This window comes from Thalassophryne amazonica, chromosome 10 (genome assembly GCF_902500255.1).
Source record: "Thalassophryne amazonica chromosome 10, fThaAma1.1, whole genome shotgun sequence".
NCBI classification, from domain to species: Eukaryota; Metazoa; Chordata; class Actinopteri; order Batrachoidiformes; family Batrachoididae; genus Thalassophryne; species Thalassophryne amazonica.
Genome location: NC_047112.1, coordinates 106567099 through 106587099, shown reverse-complemented (window position 1 = coordinate 106587099; position 20001 = coordinate 106567099). Strand labels below are relative to the sequence as shown.

At 42.6% G+C, this 20001-nt stretch overlaps 1 protein-coding gene across 1 annotated transcript in view; it reads left to right on the top strand.

Moving 5' to 3' along the window:
* The window catches only part of atg4b (autophagy related 4B, cysteine peptidase), an 89759-nt gene that overhangs the window by 60966 nt on the left and 8792 nt on the right, over positions 1-20001 (top strand). Inside the window, exons 9-10 of the mRNA XM_034180700.1 lie at positions 17320-17398; positions 17489-17634. Of these exons, the coding sequence (XP_034036591.1) occupies positions 17320-17398; positions 17489-17634 (225 nt within the window). The remainder of the gene's footprint in view (positions 1-17319; positions 17399-17488; positions 17635-20001) is intronic.

The following is a 20001-nucleotide window of genomic DNA, read 5'->3' as shown; positions in this document are numbered from 1 at the left end:
TTCACCATAAGTCACTCCAGCTCAATTGGAAATTATTTTAATAGCTTTCAACTACTCCCCCCCAACACACACACGCACTGTAGCTTCTGTGATTTCCAAATGAAACAAAGCTTTTAGAAGGATTTGACTCACTTGTTTGAAAATTGGCAGATTTAACATGGAAAAACAGTGAAAGATGGATTACAATTGTTTTAACCTCTACAACATGAATGAATTCAACCACGTGGTCCACAACTGTAGCAGTGTGCAAGAATCAGTTTGCCAAGTGACATGCAAACACACATCTCTGTTCCATTTCTCACTGCCAGCAGCAGCAGCTCAGTAGAAAAGTAGTTGGACAGTGAAATAATTTTTGTAATTTTGCCTCAGTACACCAACACAAGAGAGTTAAAATCAAACAGTTACGATGTGTTTGTAGTCCTCTTTGAGCTTTAATTCCAAGGGTTTAACAAAAATATCACAATCATTTGCCAGGTAACTATTTTTATACACAGTCCCTCCAGTGTCACAGGCCATAAGTAATTAGTCAAAGTAAATATAAGGATTTTTGTTCATACAAATGATCACATTTAAAGCCAGAGTTCTTCAGAAGAGTCGGGTTGGATACATGAACATTTGCAACTCGCTGAATATGTACTGGACTTTATTGACGTCAGTCATTAAGAAATATGAACAGGATGTGGTGTGCTGTGTATGATAAATATGTCTGGAGGAGGCATTTCTTGAAAATGGAGTGACAGTGAAAAAAGGAAAATAGTGAGGGAAGCCAACAAGACACCTACAGTAGTGTTCAGAATAATAGTAGTGCTATGTGACTAAACAGATTAATCCAGGTTTTGAGTATATTTCTTATTGTTATATGGGAAACAAGGTACCAGTAGATTCAGTAGATTCTCACAAATCCAACAAGACCAAGCATTCACGGTATGCACACTCTTAAGGCTATGAAATTGGGCTATTATTAAAAAAAGTAGAAAAGGGGGTGTTCACAATAATAGTAGCATCTGCTGTTGACGCTACAAACTCAAAACTATTATGTTCAAACTGCTTTTGTAGCAATCATGTGAATCACTAAACTAGTATTTAGTTGTATAACCACAGTTTTTCATGATTTCTTCACATGTGCGAGGCATGGAGTCAACCAACTTGTGGCACCTTTCAGCTGTTATTCCACTCCAGGATTCTTTAACAATATTCCATAATTCATTTACATTTCTTGGTTTTGCTTCATCTTCATCTTCTTCTACCGCTTAGTCCAATTAAGGGTTGCGGGGGGCTGGAGCCTGTCCCAGCAGTCATAGAGCGCGAGGCGGGGTACACCCAGAACAGGACGCCAGTCTGTCGCAGACAGAGTTGCTTCAGAAACAGCTTTTTTGATGTCACCCCACAAGTTCTCAATTGGATTTAGGTCCGGGGATTGGGCAGGCCACTCCAAAACATTAATTTTGTTGGTTTGGAACCAAGATTTTGCTCTTTTACTAGTGTGCTTGGGGTCCTCCTTGTCTTGTTGAAACACCCATTTCAAGGGCATGTCCTCTTCAGCATAAGGCAACATGACCTCTTCAAGTATTTTGACATATCCAAACTGATCCATGATACCTGGTATGTGATATATAGGCCCAACACCGTAGTAGGAGAAACATGCCCATATCATGATGCTTGCACCACCATGCTTCACTGTCTTCACTGTGAACTGTGGCTTGAATTCAGAGTTTGGGGGTCGTCTCACAAACTGTCTGCGGCCCTTGGACCCAAAAAGAACAATTTTACTCTCATCAGTCCACAAAATATTCCTCCATTTCTCTTTAGGGCAGTTGATGTGTTCTTTGGCAAATTGTAACCTCTTCTGCACATGTCTTTTATTTAACAGAGGGACTTTGCAGGGGATTCTTGCAAATAAATTAGCTTCACACAGGCGTCTTCTAACTGTCACAGCACGTACAGGTAACTCCAGAATGTCTTTGATCATCCTGGAGCTGATAAGTGGGTGAGCCTTTGCCATTCTGGTTATTCTTCTATCCATTTTGATGGTTGTTTTCCATTTTCTTCCACGGGTCTCTGGGTTTTTTTGTCCGTTTTAAAGCATTGGAGATCATTGTAGATGAACAGCCTATAATTTTTTGCACCTGCGTATAAGTTTCCCCTCTCCATTCAACTCTTTAATCAAACTACGCTGTTCTTGTGAACAGTGTCTTGAACGTCCCATTTTCCTCAGGCTTTCAAAGAGAAAAGCATGTTCAACAGGTGCTGGCTTCATCCTTAAATAGGGGACACCTGATTCACACCTGTTTGTTCCACAAAATTGACAAACTCACTGACTGAATGCCGCACTACTATTATTGTGAACACCCCCTTTTCTACTTTTTTTTTTTTACTAATAGCCCAATTTCATAGCCTTAAGAGTGTGCATATCATGAATGCTTGGTCTTGTTGGATTTGTGAGAATCTACTGAATCTACTGGTACCTTGTTTCCCATGTAACAATAAGAATAAGAGGTTGGTCATGGCCCATATCAAAGACTCCATTGATGTCACTGTAGATCAATCAATCAATCAATTTTTTTATATAGCGCCAAATCACAACAAACAGTTGCCCCAAGGCACTTTATATTGTAAGGCAAGGCCATACAATAATTATGTAAAACCCCAACGGTCAAAACGACCCCCTGTGAGCAAGCACTTGGCTACAGTGGGAAGGAAAAACTCCCTTTTAACAGGAAGAAACCTCCAGCAGAACCAGGCTCAGGGAGGGGCAGTCTTCTGCTGGGACTGGTTGGGGCTGAGGGAGAGAACCAGGAAAAAGACATGCTGTGGAGGGGAGCAGAGATCGATCACTAATGATTAAATGCAGAGTGGTGCATACAGAGCAAAAAGAGAAAGAAACAGTGCATCATGGGAACCCCCCAGCAGTCTACATCTATAGCAGCATAACTAAGGGATGGTTCAGGGTCACCTGATCCAGCCCTAACTATAAGCTTTAGCAAAAAGGAAAGTTTTAAGCCTAATCTTAAAAGTAGAGAGGGTGTCTGTCTCCCTGATCTGAATTGGGAGCTGGTTCCACAGGAGAGGAGCCTGAAAGCTGAAGGCTCTGCCTCCCATTCTACTCTTACAAACCCTAGGAACTACAAGTAAGCCTGCAGTCTGAGAGCGAAGCGCTCTATTGGGGTGATATGGTACTACGAGGTCCCTAAGATAAGATGGGACCTGATTATTCAAAACCTTATAAGTAAGAAGAAGAATTTTAAATTCTATTCTAGAATTAACAGGAAGCCAATGAAGAGAGGCCAATATGGGTGAGATATGCTCTCTCCTTCTAGTCCCCGTCAGTACTCTAGCTGCAGCATTTTGAATTAACTGAAGGCTTTTTAGGGAACTTTTAGGACAACCTGATAATAATGAATTACAATAGTCCAGCCTAGAGGAAATAAATGCATGAATTAGTTTTTCAGCATCACTCTGAGACAAGACCTTTCTGATTTTAGAGATATTGCGTAAATGCAAAAAAGCAGTCCTACATATTTGTTTAATATGCGCTTTGAATGACATATCCTGATCAAAAATGACTCCAAGATTTCTCACAGTATTACTAGAGGTCAGGGTAATGCCATCCAGAGTAAGGATCTGGTTAGACACCATGTTTCTAAGATTTGTGGGGCCAAGTACAATAACTTCGGTTTTATCTGAGTTTAAAAGCAGGAAATTAGAGGTCATCCATGTCTTTATGTCTGTAAGACAATCCTGCAGTTTAGCTAATTGGTGTGTGTCCTCTGGCTTCATGGATAGATAAAGCTGGGTATCATCTGCGTAACAATGAAAATTTAAGCAATACCGTCTAATAATACTGCCTAAGGGAAGCATGTATAAAGTGAATAAAATTGGTCCTAGCACAGAACCTTGTGGAACTCCATAATTAACTTTAGTCTGTGAAGAAGATTCCCCATTTATCTATGAAGCCCACCTCATTTTTTGGACACCACTCAGACAGCCAGCAATTCAAGGAGAACATGCAGCTAAACATGTCACTCCCGGTCTGATTGGGGAGGGGCCCAGAGAAAACACCATCCTCCAATCCTCACCAGTATGCCTACAAGAGGAACCGCTCCACTGATGATGCCATTTCATCGTTGATTTACTCAGCCCTCACCCATTTGGAGAGCAGGAATTCATATGTCCGCCTGCTCTTTTGGACTTTTCCTCCGCTTTTAACACCATCATCCCAAAGACCCTGGTGCAGAAGCTCTGCTCCCTTGGTCTGAGCTCCACACTGGGTAATTGGGTTTTGGACTTCCTGACCAATCGTCCACAGACTGTAAGGATCCACAATACCATCTCCTCTTCTATCACCCTCAGTACTGTCTCACCTCAGGGCTGTGTGCTGAGTCCCCTTCTGTTCACTCTGCTCACATATGATTGCTCAGCAAGACATCCTAGCTGTCATATAGTGAAGTTTGCAGACAACACAGCAGTAGTGGGATGCATCAAGGACGATGATGAGTCCATATACGTGGTGTGTCCATAAAGTAACGGTCCTTTTTATTTTTTTTAAAAACTATATGGATTTCATTCATATGTTTTTACGTCAGACATGCTTGAACCCTCGTGCGCATGCGTGAGTTTTTCCACGCCTGTCGGTGACGTCATTCGCCTGTGAGCACGCCTTGTGGAAGGAGTGGTCCCGCCCCCTCGTCGGATTTTCATTGTCTGGAAATGGTGGAATGAAAAGGACTTTTTTCCATCAGAATTTTTTTCAGAAGCTGTTAGAGACTGGCACCTGGAAACCATTCAAAAAATTTATCTGGCTTTTGGTGAAAATTTTACGGGCTTCACAGAGAATAAGGACTTTAACTACAGCTTTAAGGACCCCTTTAAGGACGGTCGGTGCGCCGCGCTCTGAGCTGCGACGTCGCGGCACAAACCACTGGACCATTTCTAAGCTGATGGCTCTGTGGATACGAGACCATCGTGTGCTCTTTCTCTGGTTATCACAAGAGCTGGACATCAGCCATTTTCTGGCAGATTTCACTTTTAACAAGAGATTTTGTCATGGAAAGCCGCACGGAGGTGTCGCGCGTCACGACCGCTTCGTTGATGAAGCGAGACAAAGGAACACCTCCGTTTCGGAGTGTTAGAGGACAAGTTTGGACATGCCTATCTCGGCTTTCAGTGCTTACCAGTCGAGTGAGTATAAGAGAACTTGTGGAGAGCTGGACATGTCCCATGAGAGCTCAATCAATCAATCAATTTTTTTATATAGCGCCAAATCACAACAAACAGTTGCCCCAAGGCGCTTTATATTGTAAGGCAAGGCCATACAATAATTATGTAAAACCCCAACGGTCAAAACGACCCCCTGTGAGCAAGCACTTGGCTACAGTGGGAAGGAAAAACTCCCTTTTAACAGGAAGAAACCTCCAGCAGAACCAGGCTCAGGGAGGGGCAGTCTTCTGCTGGGACTGGTTGGGGCTGAGGGAGAGAACCAGGAAAAAGACATGCTGTGGAGAGGAGCAGAGATCGATCACTAATGATTAAATGCAGAGTGGTGCATACAGAGCAAAAAGAGAAAGAAACAGTGCATCATGGGAACCCCCCAGCAGTCTACGTCTATAGCAGCATAACTAAGGGATGGTTCAGGGTCACCTGATCCAGCCCTAACTATAAGCTTTAGCAAAAAGGAAAGTTTTAAGCCTAATCTTAAAAGTAGAGAGGGTGTCTGTCTCCCTGATCTGAATTGGGAGCTGGTTCCACAGGAGAGGAGCCTGAAAGCTGAAGGCTCTGCCTCCCATTCTACTCTTACAAACCCTAGGAACTACAAGTAAGCCTGCAGTCTGAGAGCAAAGCGCTCTATTGGGGTGATATGGTACTATGAGGTCCCTAAGATAAGATGGGACCTGATTATTCAAAACCTTATAAGTAAGAAGAAGAATTTTAAATTCTATTCTAGAATTAACAGGAAGCCAATGAAGAGAGGCCAATATGGGTGAGATATGCTCTCTCCTTCCAGTCCCCGTCAGTACTCTAGCTGCAGCATTTTGAATTAACTGAAGGCTTTTTAGGGAACTTTTAGGACAACCTGATAATAATGAATTACAATAGTCCAGCCTAGAGGAAATAAATGCATGAATTAGTTTTTCAGCATCACTCTGAGACAAGACCTTTCTAATTTTAGAGATATTGCGTAAATGCAAAAAAGCAGTCCTACATATTTGTTTAATATGCGCTTTGAATGACATATCCTGATCAAAAATGACTCCAAAGATTTCTCACAGTATTACTAGAGGTCAGGGTAATGCCATCCAGAGTAACGATCTGGTTAGACACCATGTTTCTAAGATTTGTGGGGCCAAGTACAATAACTTCGGTTTTATCTGAGTTTAAAAGCAGGAAATTAGAGGTCATCCATGTCTTTATGTCTGTAAGACAATCCTGCAGTTTAGCTAATTGGTGTGTGTCCTCTGGCTTCATGGATAGATAAAGCTGGGTATCATCTGCGTAACAATGAAAATTTAAGCAATGCTGTCTAATAATACTGCCTAAGGGAAGCATGTATAAAGTGAATAAAATTGGTCCTAGCACAGAACCTTGTGGAACTCCATAATTAACCTTAGTCTGTGAAGAAGATTCCCCATTTACATGAACAAATTGTAATCTATTAGATAAATATGATTCAAACCACCGCAGCGCAGTGCCTTTAATACCTGTGGCATGCTCTAATCTCTGTAATAAAATTTTATGGTCAACAGTATCAAAAGCAGTACTGAGGTCTAACAGAACAAGCACAGAGATGAGTCCACTGTCTGAGGCCATAAGAAGATCATTTGTAACCTTCACTAATGCTGTTTCTGTACTATGATGAATTCTAAACCCTGACTGAAACTGTTCAAATAGACCATTCCTCTGCAGATGATCACAGTTAGCTGTTTTACAACTACCCTTTCAAGAATTTTTGAGAGAAAAGGAAGGTTGGAGGTTGGCCTATAATTAGCTAAGATAACCGGGTCAAGTGATGGCTTTTTAAGTAATGGTTTAATTACTGCCACCTTAAAAGCCTGTGGTACATAGCCATCTAATAAAGACAGATTGATCATATTTAAGATCGAAGCATTAATTAATGGTAGGGCTTCCTTGAGCAGTCTGGTAGGAATGGGGTCTAATAGACATGTTGATGGTTTGGAGGAAGTAACTAATGAAAATAACTCAGACAGAACAATCGGAGAGAAAGAGTCCAACCAAATACCGGCATCACTGAAAGCAGCCAAAGAGAACGATATGTCTTTGGGATGGTTATGAGTAATTTTTTCTTTAATAGTTAAAATTTTATTAGCAAAGAAAGTCATGAAGTCATTACTAGTTAAAGTTAAAGGAATACTCAGCTCAATAGAGCTCTGACTCTTTGTCAGCCTGGCTACAGTGCTGAAAAGAAACCTGGGGTTGTTCTTATTTTCTTCAATTAGTGATAAGTAGTAAGATGTCCTAGCTTTATGGAGGGCTTTTTTATAGAGCAACAGACTCTTTTTCCAGGCTAAGTGAAGATCTTCTAAATTAGTGAGACGCCATTTCCTCTCCAACTTACGGGTTATCTGCTTTAAGCTGCGAGTTTCTGAGTTATACCACGGAGTCAGGCACTTCTGATTTAAGGCTCTCTTTTTCAGAGGAGCTACAGCATCCAAAGTTGTCCTCAGTGAGGATATAAAACTATTGATGAGATAATCTATCTCACTCACAGAGTTCAGGTAGCTACTCTGCCCTGTGTTGGTATATGGCATTGGAGAACATAAAGAAGGAATCATATCCTTAAACCTAGTTACAGCGCTTTCTGAAAGATTTCTACTCTAATGAAACTTATTCCCCACTGCTGGGTAGTCCATCAGAGTAAATGTAAATGTTATTAATTCAATTCAATTTTATTTATATAGCGCCAAATCACAACAAACAGTTGCCCCAAGGCGCTTTATATTGTAAGGCAAGGCCATACAATAATTACGTAAAAACCCCAAAGGTCAAAACGACCCCCTGTGAGCAAGCACTTGGCGACAGTGGGAAGAAAAAACTCCCTTTAACAGGAAGAAACCTCCAGCAGAACCAGGCTCAGGGAGGGGCAGTCTTCTGCTGGGACTGGTTGGGGCTGAGGGAGAGAACCAGGAAAAACACATGCTGTGGAGGGGAGCAGAGATCAATCACTAATGATTAAATGCAGAGTGGTGCATACAGAGCAAAAAGAGAAAGAAACACTCAGTGCATTATGGGAACCCCCCAGCAGTCTAAGTCTATAGCAGCATAACTAAAGGATGGTTCAGGGTCACCTGACCCAGCCCTAACTATAAGCTTTAGCAAAAAGGAAAGTTTTAAGCCTAATCTTAAAAGTAGAGAGGGTGTCTGTCTCCCTGATCCGAATTGGGAGCTGGTTCCACAGGAGAGGAGCCTGAAAGCTGAAGGCTCTGCCTCCCATTCTACTCTTACAAACCCTAGGAACTACAAGTAAGCCTGCAGTCTGAGAGCGAAGCGCTCTATTGGGGTGATATGGTACTATGAGGTCCCTAAGATAAGAAGGGACCTGATTATTCAAAACCTTATAAGTAAGAAGAAGAATTTTAAATTCTATTCTAGAATTAACAGGAAGCCAATGAAGAGAGGTCAATATGGGTGAGATATGCTCTCTCCGTCTAGTCCCCATCAGTACTCTAGCTGCAGCATTTTGAATTAACTGAAGGCTTTTCAGGGAACTTTTAGGACAACCTGATAATAATGAATTACAATAGTCCAGCCTAGAGGAAATAAATGCATGAATTAGTTTTTCAGCATCACTCTGAGACAAGACCTTTCTAATTTTAGAGATATTGCGTAAATGCAAAAAAGCAGTCTTACATATTTGTTTAATATGCGCTTTGAATGACATATCCTGATCAAAAATGACTCCAAGATTTCTCACAGTATTACTAGAGGTCAGGGTAATGCCATCCAGAGTAAGGATTTGGTTAGACACCATGTTTCTAAGATTTGTGGGGCCAAGTACAATAACTTCAGTTTTATCTGAGTTTAAAAGCAGGAAATTAGAGGTCATCCATGTCTTTATGTCTGTAAGACAATCCTGCAGTTTAGCTAATTGGTGTGTGTCCTCTGGCTTCATGGATAGATAAAGCTGGGTATCATCTGCGTAACAATGAAAATGTAAGCAATGCCGTCTAATAATACTGCCTAAGGGAAGCATGTATAAAGTGAATAAAATTGGTCCTAGCACAGAACCTTGTGGAACTCCATAATTAACCTTAGTCTGTGAAGAAGATTCCCCATTTACATGAACAAATTGTAATCTATTAGATAAATATGATTCAAACCACCGCAGCGCAGTGCCTTTAATACCTATGGCATGCTCTAATCTCTGTAATAAAATTTTATGGTCAACAGTATCAAAAGCAGCACTGAGGTCTAACAGAACAAGCACAGAGATGAGTCCACTGTCTGAGGCCATAAGAAGATCATTTGTAACCTTCATTAATGCTGTTTTTGTACTATGATGAATTCTAAAACCTGACTGAAACTCTTCAAATAGACCATTCCTCTGCAGATGATCAGTTAGCTGTTTTACAACTACCCTTTCAAGAATTTTTGAGAGAAAAGGAAGGTTGGAGATTGGCCTATAATTAGCTAAGATAGCTGGGTCAAGTGATGGCTTTTTAAGTAATGGTTTAATTACTGCCACCTTAAAAGCCTGTGGTACATAGCCAACTAATAAAGATAGATTGATCATATTTAAGATCGAAGCATTAAATAATGGTAGGGCTTCCTTGAGCAGCCTGGTAGGAATGGGGTCTAATAGACATGTTGATGGTTTGGATGAAGTAACTAATGAAAATAACTCAGACAGAACAATCTGAGTCTAACCACATATCGGCATCACTGAAAGCAGCCAAAGATAACGATATGTCTTTGGGATGGTTATGAGTAATTTTTTAGTTAAAATTTTATTAGCAAAGAAAGTCATTACTAGTTAAAGTTAAAGGAATACTCGGCTCAATAGAGCTCTGACTATTTGTCAGCCTGGCTACAGTGCTGAAAAGAAATCTGGGGTTGTTCTTATTTTCTTCTATTAGTGATGAGTAGTAAGATGTCATTAATGAATGTCATTAACGATGATCATTAAGAAATGATCAGACAGAAGGGGGTTTTCAGGGAATACTGTTAAGTCTTCAATTTCCATACCATAAGTCAGAACAAGATCTAAGGTATGATTAAAGTGGTGGGTGGACTCATTTACATTTTGAGGAAAGCCAATCGAGTCTAACAATAGATTAAATGCAGTGTTGAGGCTGTCATTCTCAGCATTTGTGTGGATGTTAAAATCGCCCACTATAATTATCTTATCTGAGCTAAGCACTAAGTCAGACAAAAGGTCCGAAAACAGAGAAACTCACAGTAACGACCAGGTGGACGATAGATAACAAATAAAACTGGTTTTTGAGACTTCCAATTTGGATGGACAAGACTAAGAGTCAAGCTTTCAAATGAATTAAAGCTCTGTCTGGGTTTTTGATTAATTAATAAGCTGGAGTGGAAGATTGCTGCTAATCCTCCGCCTCGGCCCGTGCTACGAGCGTTCTGGCAGTTAGTGTGACTCTGGGGTGTTGACTCATTTAAACTAACATATTCATCCTGCTGTAACCAGGTTTCTGTAAGGCAGAATAAATCAATATGTTGATCAATTATTATATCATTTACTAACAGGGACTTAGAAGAGAGAGATCTAATGTTTAATAGACCACATTTAACTGTTTTAGTCTGTGGTGCAGTTGAAGGTGCTATATTATTTTTTTCTTTTTGAATTTTTATGCTTAAATAGATTTTTGCTGGTTATTGGTGGTCTGGGAGGCACCGTCTCTACGGGGATGCGGTAATGAGGGGATGGCAGGGGGAGAGAAGCTGCAGAGAAGTGTGTAAGACTACAACTCTGCTTCCTGGTCCCAACCCTGGATAGTCATGGTTTGGAGGATTTAAGAAAATTGGCCAGATTTCTAGAAATGAGAGCTGCTCCATCCAAAGTGGGATGGATGCCGTCTCTCCTAACAAGACCAGGTTTTCCCCAGAAGCTTTGCCAATTATCTATGAAGCCCACCTCATTTTTTGGACACCACTCAGACAGCCAGCAATTCAGGGAGAACATGCGGCTCAACATGTCACTCCCGGTCCGATTGGGGAGGGGCCCAGAGAAAACTACAGAGTCCGACATTATTTTTGCAAAGTTACACACCGATTCAATGTTAATTTTAGTGACCTCCGATTGGCGTAACCGGGTGTCATTACTGCCGACGTGAATTACAATCTTACCAAATTTACTCTTAGCCTTAGCCAGCAGTTTCAAATTTCCTTCAGTGTCGCCTGCTCTGGCCCCCGGAAGACAATTGACTATGGTTGCTGGTGTCGCTAACTTCACATTTCTCAAAACAGAGTCGCCAGTAACCAGAGTTTGATCTTCGGCGGGTGTGTCACCTAGTGGGGAAAAACGGTTAGAGATGTGAACGGGTTGGCGGTGTACACGGGGTTTCTGTTTAGGACTACGCTTCCTCCTCACAGTCACCCAGTCGGCCTGCTTTCCCGGCTGCTCGGAATCTGCTGGAGGGGAACTAACGGCGGCTAAGCTGCCTTGGTCCGCACCGACTACAGGGGCCTGGCTAGCTGTAGGATTTTCCAAGGTGCGGAGCCGAGTCTCCAATTCGCCCAGCCTGGCCTCCAAAGCTACGAATAAGCTACACTTATTACAAGTACCATTACTGCTAAAGGAGGCCGAGGAATAACTAAACATTTCACCACCCACCACTTTAATCATATTTTAGATCTTGTTCTGACTTATGGTATGGAAATAGAAGACTTAACAGTATTCCCTGAAAACTCCCTTTTGTCTGATCATTTTTTAATAACATTTACATTTACCCTGATGGACTACCCTGCAGTGGGGAATAAGTTTCATTACACTAGAAGTCTTTCAGAAAGCGCTGTAACTAGGTTTAAGGATATGATTCCTTCTTTATGTTCTCTAATGTCATATACCAACACAGAGCAGAGTAGCTACCTAAACTCTGTAAGGGAGTTAGAGTATCTTGTCAATAGTTTTACATCCTCATTGAAGACAACTTTGGATGCTGTAGCTCCTCTGAAAAAGAGAGCTTTAAATCAGAAGTGTCTGACTCCGTGGTATAACTCACAAACTCGTAGCTTAAAGCAGATAACCCGTAAGTTGGAGAGGAAATGGCGTCTCACTAATTTAGAAGATCTTCACTTAGCCTGGAAAAAGAGTTTGTTGCTCTATAAGAAAGCCCTTCGTGAAGCTAGGACATCTTTCTACTCATCACTAATTGAAGAAAATAAGAACAACCCCAGGTTTCTTTTCAGCACTGTAGCCAGGCTGACAAAGAGTCAGAGCTCTATTGAGCTGAGTATTCCATTAACTTTAACTAGTAATGACTTCATGACTTTCTTTGCTAACAAAATTTTGACTATTAGAGAAAAAATTACTCATAACCATCCCAAAGATGTATCGTTATCTTTGGCTGCTTTCAGTGATGCCGGTATTTGGTTAGACTCTTTCTCTCCGATTGTTCTGTCTGAGTTATTTTCATTAGTTACTTCATCCAAACCATCAACATGCTTATTAGACCCCATTCCTGCCAGGCTGCTCAAGGAAGTCCTACCATTATTTAATGCTTCAATCTTAAATATGATCAATCTATCTTTGTTAGTTGGTTATGTACCACAGGCCTTTAAGGTGGCAGTAATTAAACCATTACTTAAAAAGCCATCACTTGACCCAGCTATCTTAGCTAATTATAGGCCAATCTCCAACCTTCCTTTTCTCTCAAAGATTCTTGAGAGGGTAGTTGTAAAACAGCTAACTGATCACCTGCAGAGGAATGGTCTATTTGAAGAGTTTCAGTCAGGTTTTAGAATTCATCATAGTACAGAAACAGCATTAGTGAAGGTTACAAATGATCTTCTTATGGCTTCGGACAGTGGACTTATCTCTGTGCTTGTTCTGTTGGACCTCAGTGCTGCTTTTGATACTGTTGACCATAAAATTTTATTACAGAGATTAGAGCATGTCATAGGTATTAAAGGCATTGCGCTGCGGTGGTTTGAATCATATTTGTCTAATAGATTACAGTTTGTTCATGTAAATGGGGAATCTTCTTCACAGACTAAAGTTAATTATGGAGTTCCACAAGGTTCTGTGCTAGGACCAATTTTATTCACTTTATACATGCTTCCCTTGGGCAGTATTATTAGACGGTATTGCTTAAATTTTCATTGTTACGCAGATGATACCCAGCTTTATCTATCCATGAAGCCAGAGGATACGCACCAATTAGCTAAACTGCAGGATTGTCTTACAGACATAAAGACATGGATGACCTCTAATTTCCTGCTTTTAAACTCAGATAAAACTGAAGTTATTGTACTTGGCCCCACAAATCTTAGAAGCATGGTGTCTAACCAGATCGTTACTCTGGATGGCATTTCCCTGATCTCTGGTAATACTGTGAGAAATCTTGGAGTTATTTTTGATCAGGATATGTCATTCAAAGCGCATATTAAACAAATATGTAGGACTGCCTTTTTGCATTTACGCAATATCTCTAAAATCAGAAAGGTCTTGTCTCAGAGTGATGCTGAAAAACTAATTCATGCATTTGTTTCCTCTAGGCTGGACTATTGTAATTCATTATTATCAGGTTGTCCTAAAAGTTCCCTAAAAAGCCTTCAGTTGGTTCAGAATGCTGCAGCTAGAGTACTGACGGGGACTAGCAGGAGAGAGCATATCTCACCCGTGTTGGCCTCCCTTCATTGGCTTCCTGTTAATGCTAGAATAGAATTTAAAATTCTTCTTCTTACTTATAAGGTTTTGAATAATCAGGTCCCATCTTATCTTAGGGACCTCATAGTACCATATTACCCCATTAGAGCGCTTCGCTCTCAGACTGCGGGCTTACTTGTAGTTCCTAGGGTTTGTAAGAGTAGAATGGGAGGCAGAGCCTTCAGCTTTCAGGCTCCTCTCCTGTGGAACCAGCTCCCAATTCAGATCAGGGAGACAGATACCCTCTCTACTTTTAAGATTAGGCTTAAAACTTTCCTTTTCGCTAAGGCTTATAGTTAGGGCTGGATCGGGTGACCCTGGACCATCCCTTGGTTATGTTGCTTTAGACGTAGACTGTGTTTCATAATTATTGTATGGCCTTGCCTTGCAATGTGGAGCGCCTTGGGGCAACTGTTTGTTGTGATTTGGCGCTATACAAGAAAAAAGTTGATTGATTGATTGATTTCACACCCAGAGCAGAAAAGTGTGGGAGAGACAGGAGAAGCCGCCATGCTAAACCGGCTAAGAGCTAGTAGCTGCACTAAGCTAGCGGAATAGGGTTCTGTTATAATGTTACAGGGTAACATAGTTTCATATATCAGAGAATCCAGTAGATATGGATCTTGTTTGACCTTTACTTTGAAGACCAAACATTAAACATGGATGAAATGGTTCCATTTATTAAGACTTGACACTTGCATCTTGTGTGCCAATGAGTAAACATGTCGTAAACTGTGTGAGGCTGGCATAAATTTCATGCAACTTCCGTGAACTAGTCTTGAACACACAACCTTTTCGCAAACACTGTGTGACACTGTGTCATTGCTCGCAGGGCACGCATTGTTATGCAGTGACATGCATTGGCCCAATTAGGTCACAAACTGTTTTCGACATGGTTGCGACAGATTGCACAACATTCACGTCTTTTAACTTGTCCTGAAGTGGGTGAGTGGGGCCCTGCCACAAAGAGTTCCCGCATAGTTTGCAGATGGCACAAGCACTTTGCACATGCCACAGTCTCATCACTCATTGGGAACACCAACCAATCAGCGATGACCATGCACTTGGTAGTGCATATAGCGAGGCCATCGCCAGTCCTGATACATTTCTCATCTTGACAGTGAAGGAGTGACAACTTCAAGATGCTTGCCAAGTAAGTAAGTCCCTTCGGCTGCTCCCTTGTTTGCACTTGGGGTCGCCACAGCAAATCCAAGGTGGATCTGCATGTTGAATTGGCACAAGTTTTACGCCGGATGCCCTTCCTGACGCAACTCCACATTACATGGAGAAATGTGGCAGGGGTGGGATTGCCAAGAATAATAATAAAAAAACGAATAGCATCTTCTTCAAGTGGCTGGAACACTTGAAGAAGAAACAGAAACAGGGACAGCTGGAGTCAGAGGTTGCAGAGATTGAGAGGGTTACTCCTCTCCCCTCATCCTCCTCAAGAAGATCCCCAATAAGATCCTCAATAACTGCTCATAATGTCCAAAGTGATGTCTCCTAGTCAACCATTCCCTCACCCACACTGTAATTGCTTTCCTTTTTGTAGTTTGGGTTATGCCTTCTTTTTTGGCCTGCTCTTTCTGCATTGTCTCCTGCTCTTCAAGAAGTACTGCTGCAGCTGTTTTCTTGTTTTTAAGAGCTTCTTCTCTGGTGTTCAACATCTTGTAGGGTCAACAACAAATCAAGGAATTAATGGGGGAGGTGATGGTCTAGTGTAGGGGTGGGCATCGAGGGCGGAGACACTGCAGGTTTTCCGTGTAACCAATCAGCTCAGCAGGTGGGTTGCTGATGAGCTTCTGCTCTGAACATAAACACCTGGTTGTCAATGACATCACCTGCTGAGGCATTTGGTTGCACGGAAATCCTACAGTATCTTGGCCCTTTATGACACGATTGCCCACCCCTGGTCTAGTGGTTAAGCATTGGGCTTGAGACCAGAGGGTCCTCTGTTCAAATCCCAGCCTGACCGGGAAATCACTAAGGGCCCTTGGGCAAGGTCCTTCATCCTCTAGTTGCTCCTGGTGTGTAGTGAGCGCCTTGTATGGCAGCACCTTGACATTGGGGTGAATGTGAGGCATTATTGTAAAGCACTTTGAGCATCTGATGCAGATGGAAAAGCGCAGTATAAATGCAGTCCATTTAATGGAACATTGTGATACCTGATATTTTATATATTGTGGAGTCAAGTGGGTTAAAGCCTCACCAAATACTGCCGCGTCTGCTTCACACATATGCGAAGTGGAGGTGGCAGTGCATGCCTTCACGGGAACAATGTGCATCATGCGTACCATGTCGTACACTGTACGTAAACAATGCACCACTTGAATGGCCTCTGATTTACTTAATCAACCGTATATAATGTTGAAAAGACAGCAGAGGTGAAGATTAGAGTCTCAGTGAAATAGACTACATCAGTAAGTCAGTGATTGATGCCACGTCAGTCATTGAGGCGGGAGATCTCCCACAGTTCACCCCAACCCAACACAAATGTACCTCCATTCTCTCCCCAGCAGAGGGAGCTTGCAGATCCACAGTGAACAGTGCATTATCACTACCTCACTGAAGGTGATATTTGTCTGTGGACAAGTAGTTTGACAAAATCCACTGAGTGTGGGTGACTGGAAAATTGTGGGATAGGTCAGATTGAGATGACATGGGGCAAAATTGGATGTGGGTTTGTCACAGATTAAGTCTAGGCTTGTGGATGCGCTGCTGCTCCACTTTGCTGCAGTCATCACACCACTGTGCTGTGGGGTGAGGATGTCTGCTACAGCCAGGTGAAGAGTGGGCGTTTCCTTCGCCTTCTCCAGCTGTTGAGGTCCTCAACACTCAAACACACGTGCTGGATGATGCACAGATAAATACACCACATGGTGACAATGCTGAAGCTGATGATTCCTCGCAGTGACAGTCAACTCATTTGAAACAAAGTCATTCCAGGATCTTCTGAAGACACGTACCAAAGACATCCAGTTGCCATTTTCGGCCCTGAAGACTTGTATCTAAAGACATAGACCTTAATTCTTTGGCAAAACTATTGGCATTGCGCAACACCTCTGTCCAATGACTTCATTAGCTCCTCTGAGACTTTTCTCGATCTTAAAGGTAGAGAGGACCCAGACACGTGACTGTCACTGCTGATGTCCTGGATCACATCTGTTAAAATTAATGGAATGACTGTATAATGTCCATTCTCTTCTGTCAGTGAGTGGGATCAACAATTTCATTAATATTATTGCTCTGGCCGAGGTATGCCCACTGAGTGCCTGTTTTTTGCTTCGTTTTTCCATTTCAGGAACTTGCCTATTTTTTTATCTTGCCAGTTCTTTACATACTATTAAAGAATGTAAAGAAGTGCTATTAATTTTTGTAACATGCACCGATTAATTTTTGCACAAGCAGTTTTCCTTCACTAGCTGTGCACTTCCCAGCTTATGAAATGTTGAGATAACTCCTCTGGTCTGTGTTCACAGCAATGTTTCATGCTGCCTCAGTCACTGGGTGTCATAGGGGGAAAACCCAACAGCGCTCATTACTTCATCGGTTATGTTGGTATGTTTCTGTGTCAGTTTCCATCCACACTTGAATTTTGCATTCTGAGAGAGGAATCGTATGCTAAACATGCTTGTCATCTCCCTGCAGGAGAGGAACTCATCTATTTAGACCCACACACCACACAGTGTGCCGTGGAGCCGTGTGAAGACAGCCACATTCCTGATGACACGTACCACTGTCAGCACCCACCCTGCCGCATGCACATCTGTGAACTGGACCCATCCATAGCTGTGGTAGGAAGCAGAGGGCAGGATTTAGTGGTCGCAGCTCTGAAGCCCATTGTTGATGCCCCTGTCACACATAGCCGAATGAGGCGGAATGGTGTCAGAATGATGATTCAGCCCACATCCGAAAAGTGTCCAGTTGCAGTTCGAAAACGTTCTGACAGCCATCTGTGAGAGTCCACATAGTTGGTCCCAATCGGCCAGCGAATGTTGGCGTGAATGTTGTACATGTTCAAAATCCTCCAGGTGCTGTCGTGATGGGACGTCTGTCTGACGGTGTTCCATGTGCAATCTGAGCACCATCTGACCACAATTTACATATTCTGATGGCGGCAAAACAGGATCCGAAACGATTTGAGTGCATATGAGGGAACCTTGAGATGGATCTGGCACGGCAAAGCCTGCCAGTATGACCTGCATGTGCCACGTATAATAATGCCCACCTCCATTGTTGTCCACCCCCAGGAGTGCAAAGGAACTGTTGATATGTATGTAGCACGCATTCATCATGTACAGTGAATGTGAACAGCGCGCTGTCAAACTAAAAGAACATCCCCAACTGCGCGCATGCCGCCGCAATTCTGAACAGACTGTTACATCCACAATAGACCTTACAGTACAGATATACTGTATGTCCATTCCTTCCCATGGGCAATGTAAATAATGTGAACTACTGTCTTCATCATACCAGTATATACCCCGGGAAGTTGCGCCTCTCCATGGTCTCATACGCGGTAACGCATCGTTGCATGTGACAGACTCTGAGCTGAATGGATCTCACTGTGCTGTCACTGTAATGTAGCTCTCAGTTGCTCTTGAGGTCCAGCCATCTGTTGTTATGGCAACTAACTCCGCAGTGCTTAGACCCCTCAAAACTTTTTCTTTAGCATCTTCATACATGGAGTGCAACAATTTGGTTGTAAGATGCGATCTGCTGGGAATACTGTAGCACGGCTCAAGTACGCTAATTAAATGTTTAAACCCAGCGTTTTCCACCACTGAATAAGGCTGCAGGTCTGCTGCTATGAATAGCCCTATAGCGTTAGTTATTGCTTTAGTGCGAGCTGAGGTCTGTGCAAGTTTCATTACAAACGAAGAGTCAATAGTTGGCTGGACCAATGATGATGTTTTTCCAGCCAAATCAACATCTTTGTGATGACGGCGAATGTGTCCAGCCATGTTCGTTGTGTTTCCCGCAGCCGGGTAAGGCACACGCGTGTAGCACATTTTGCACACTGTTGTCTTCTTGTCGACAACGCGAACGCTGGCGACATAACTCACCGCGAACGCAAAATATTTCCATACTGCTGATTTAAGAGAAGCAGGAGCGGCTTCCAGCTCCAGTAAGGCGTCCTTATCTGCACTTGCCATGGTGACATACTCTGCAGGTTAGCAAACTAGCGGCGTCGGCTACAGTGTACTGCGTCGCGTGCGTACTTGCGTAGCTTAGGGGGCGGGATTGTCGATCCCCTTTTTGACTTCGAGGCTCGAGACCATGACGTAATTTCAATTGATTTCGATGAAATATCGAAATCGTGACACCCCAAACAAACAAACAAACAAATAAATAAATAAATAAATAAACATACATACATACATATATACATATATACATACATATATACATATATATATAATGTGATCACCTTCTAACTCTGTAGGAGATATGACGTGGAACTGTTGTGCCAGCCCGTGGCAACATTAATGAACATGAATCTCACCTCCAACAACAGCCCTGCAGTGTTTCACAGTGCAGGGTGGAGCCGGGACCCCAGCCTGTGGTTAAAATCCTCTCACCTGGCTGCTGTGTGCTGTAATCAACCACGGAAAAATAAATCCTGCGTGATAATCCAATCATCGCAGTGTACAGAGTTGTGTTGTGCTGCTGAAGTGAGCCAAAACAACAACAAAAAAAGAAATTAAAGTTCCCTGGAAAAGCTGCATCTGATGCTTGGCCCACTGCTGCCGGTGGGACATGCTGGCAACAGTGCACATGTGCACCCTCACGGACTGTGCACAAGCATGCACGCATAGCTGCTCATTCAGCAGTTATGAACACACACACACCCAGCGATCATGTCAGTCGCGGTAGGAAGGAGAGCACGAGCGGAGGTGTGATTGCGTGACTGAGTGAGTGACCGCACCATGCCGGCTTGGACACATATGGCGTGAGTCTGGTCCATACGTTGGTTGTACACCAGTGTCCAGTACCGGCAGGGACTGTGCAAAGGGAGGAACACAGCTCCCTTCCACTCCGGTCCCGTGTTTGTCATCCAGACGTTTGGACATCAGTCAGTCTTCAGTGCCTTTTATGGCCGTCTGACGTCAGTCTGTGTCATCTGTCTGTTGTCTACATACGTTTTGGATGCCATCATA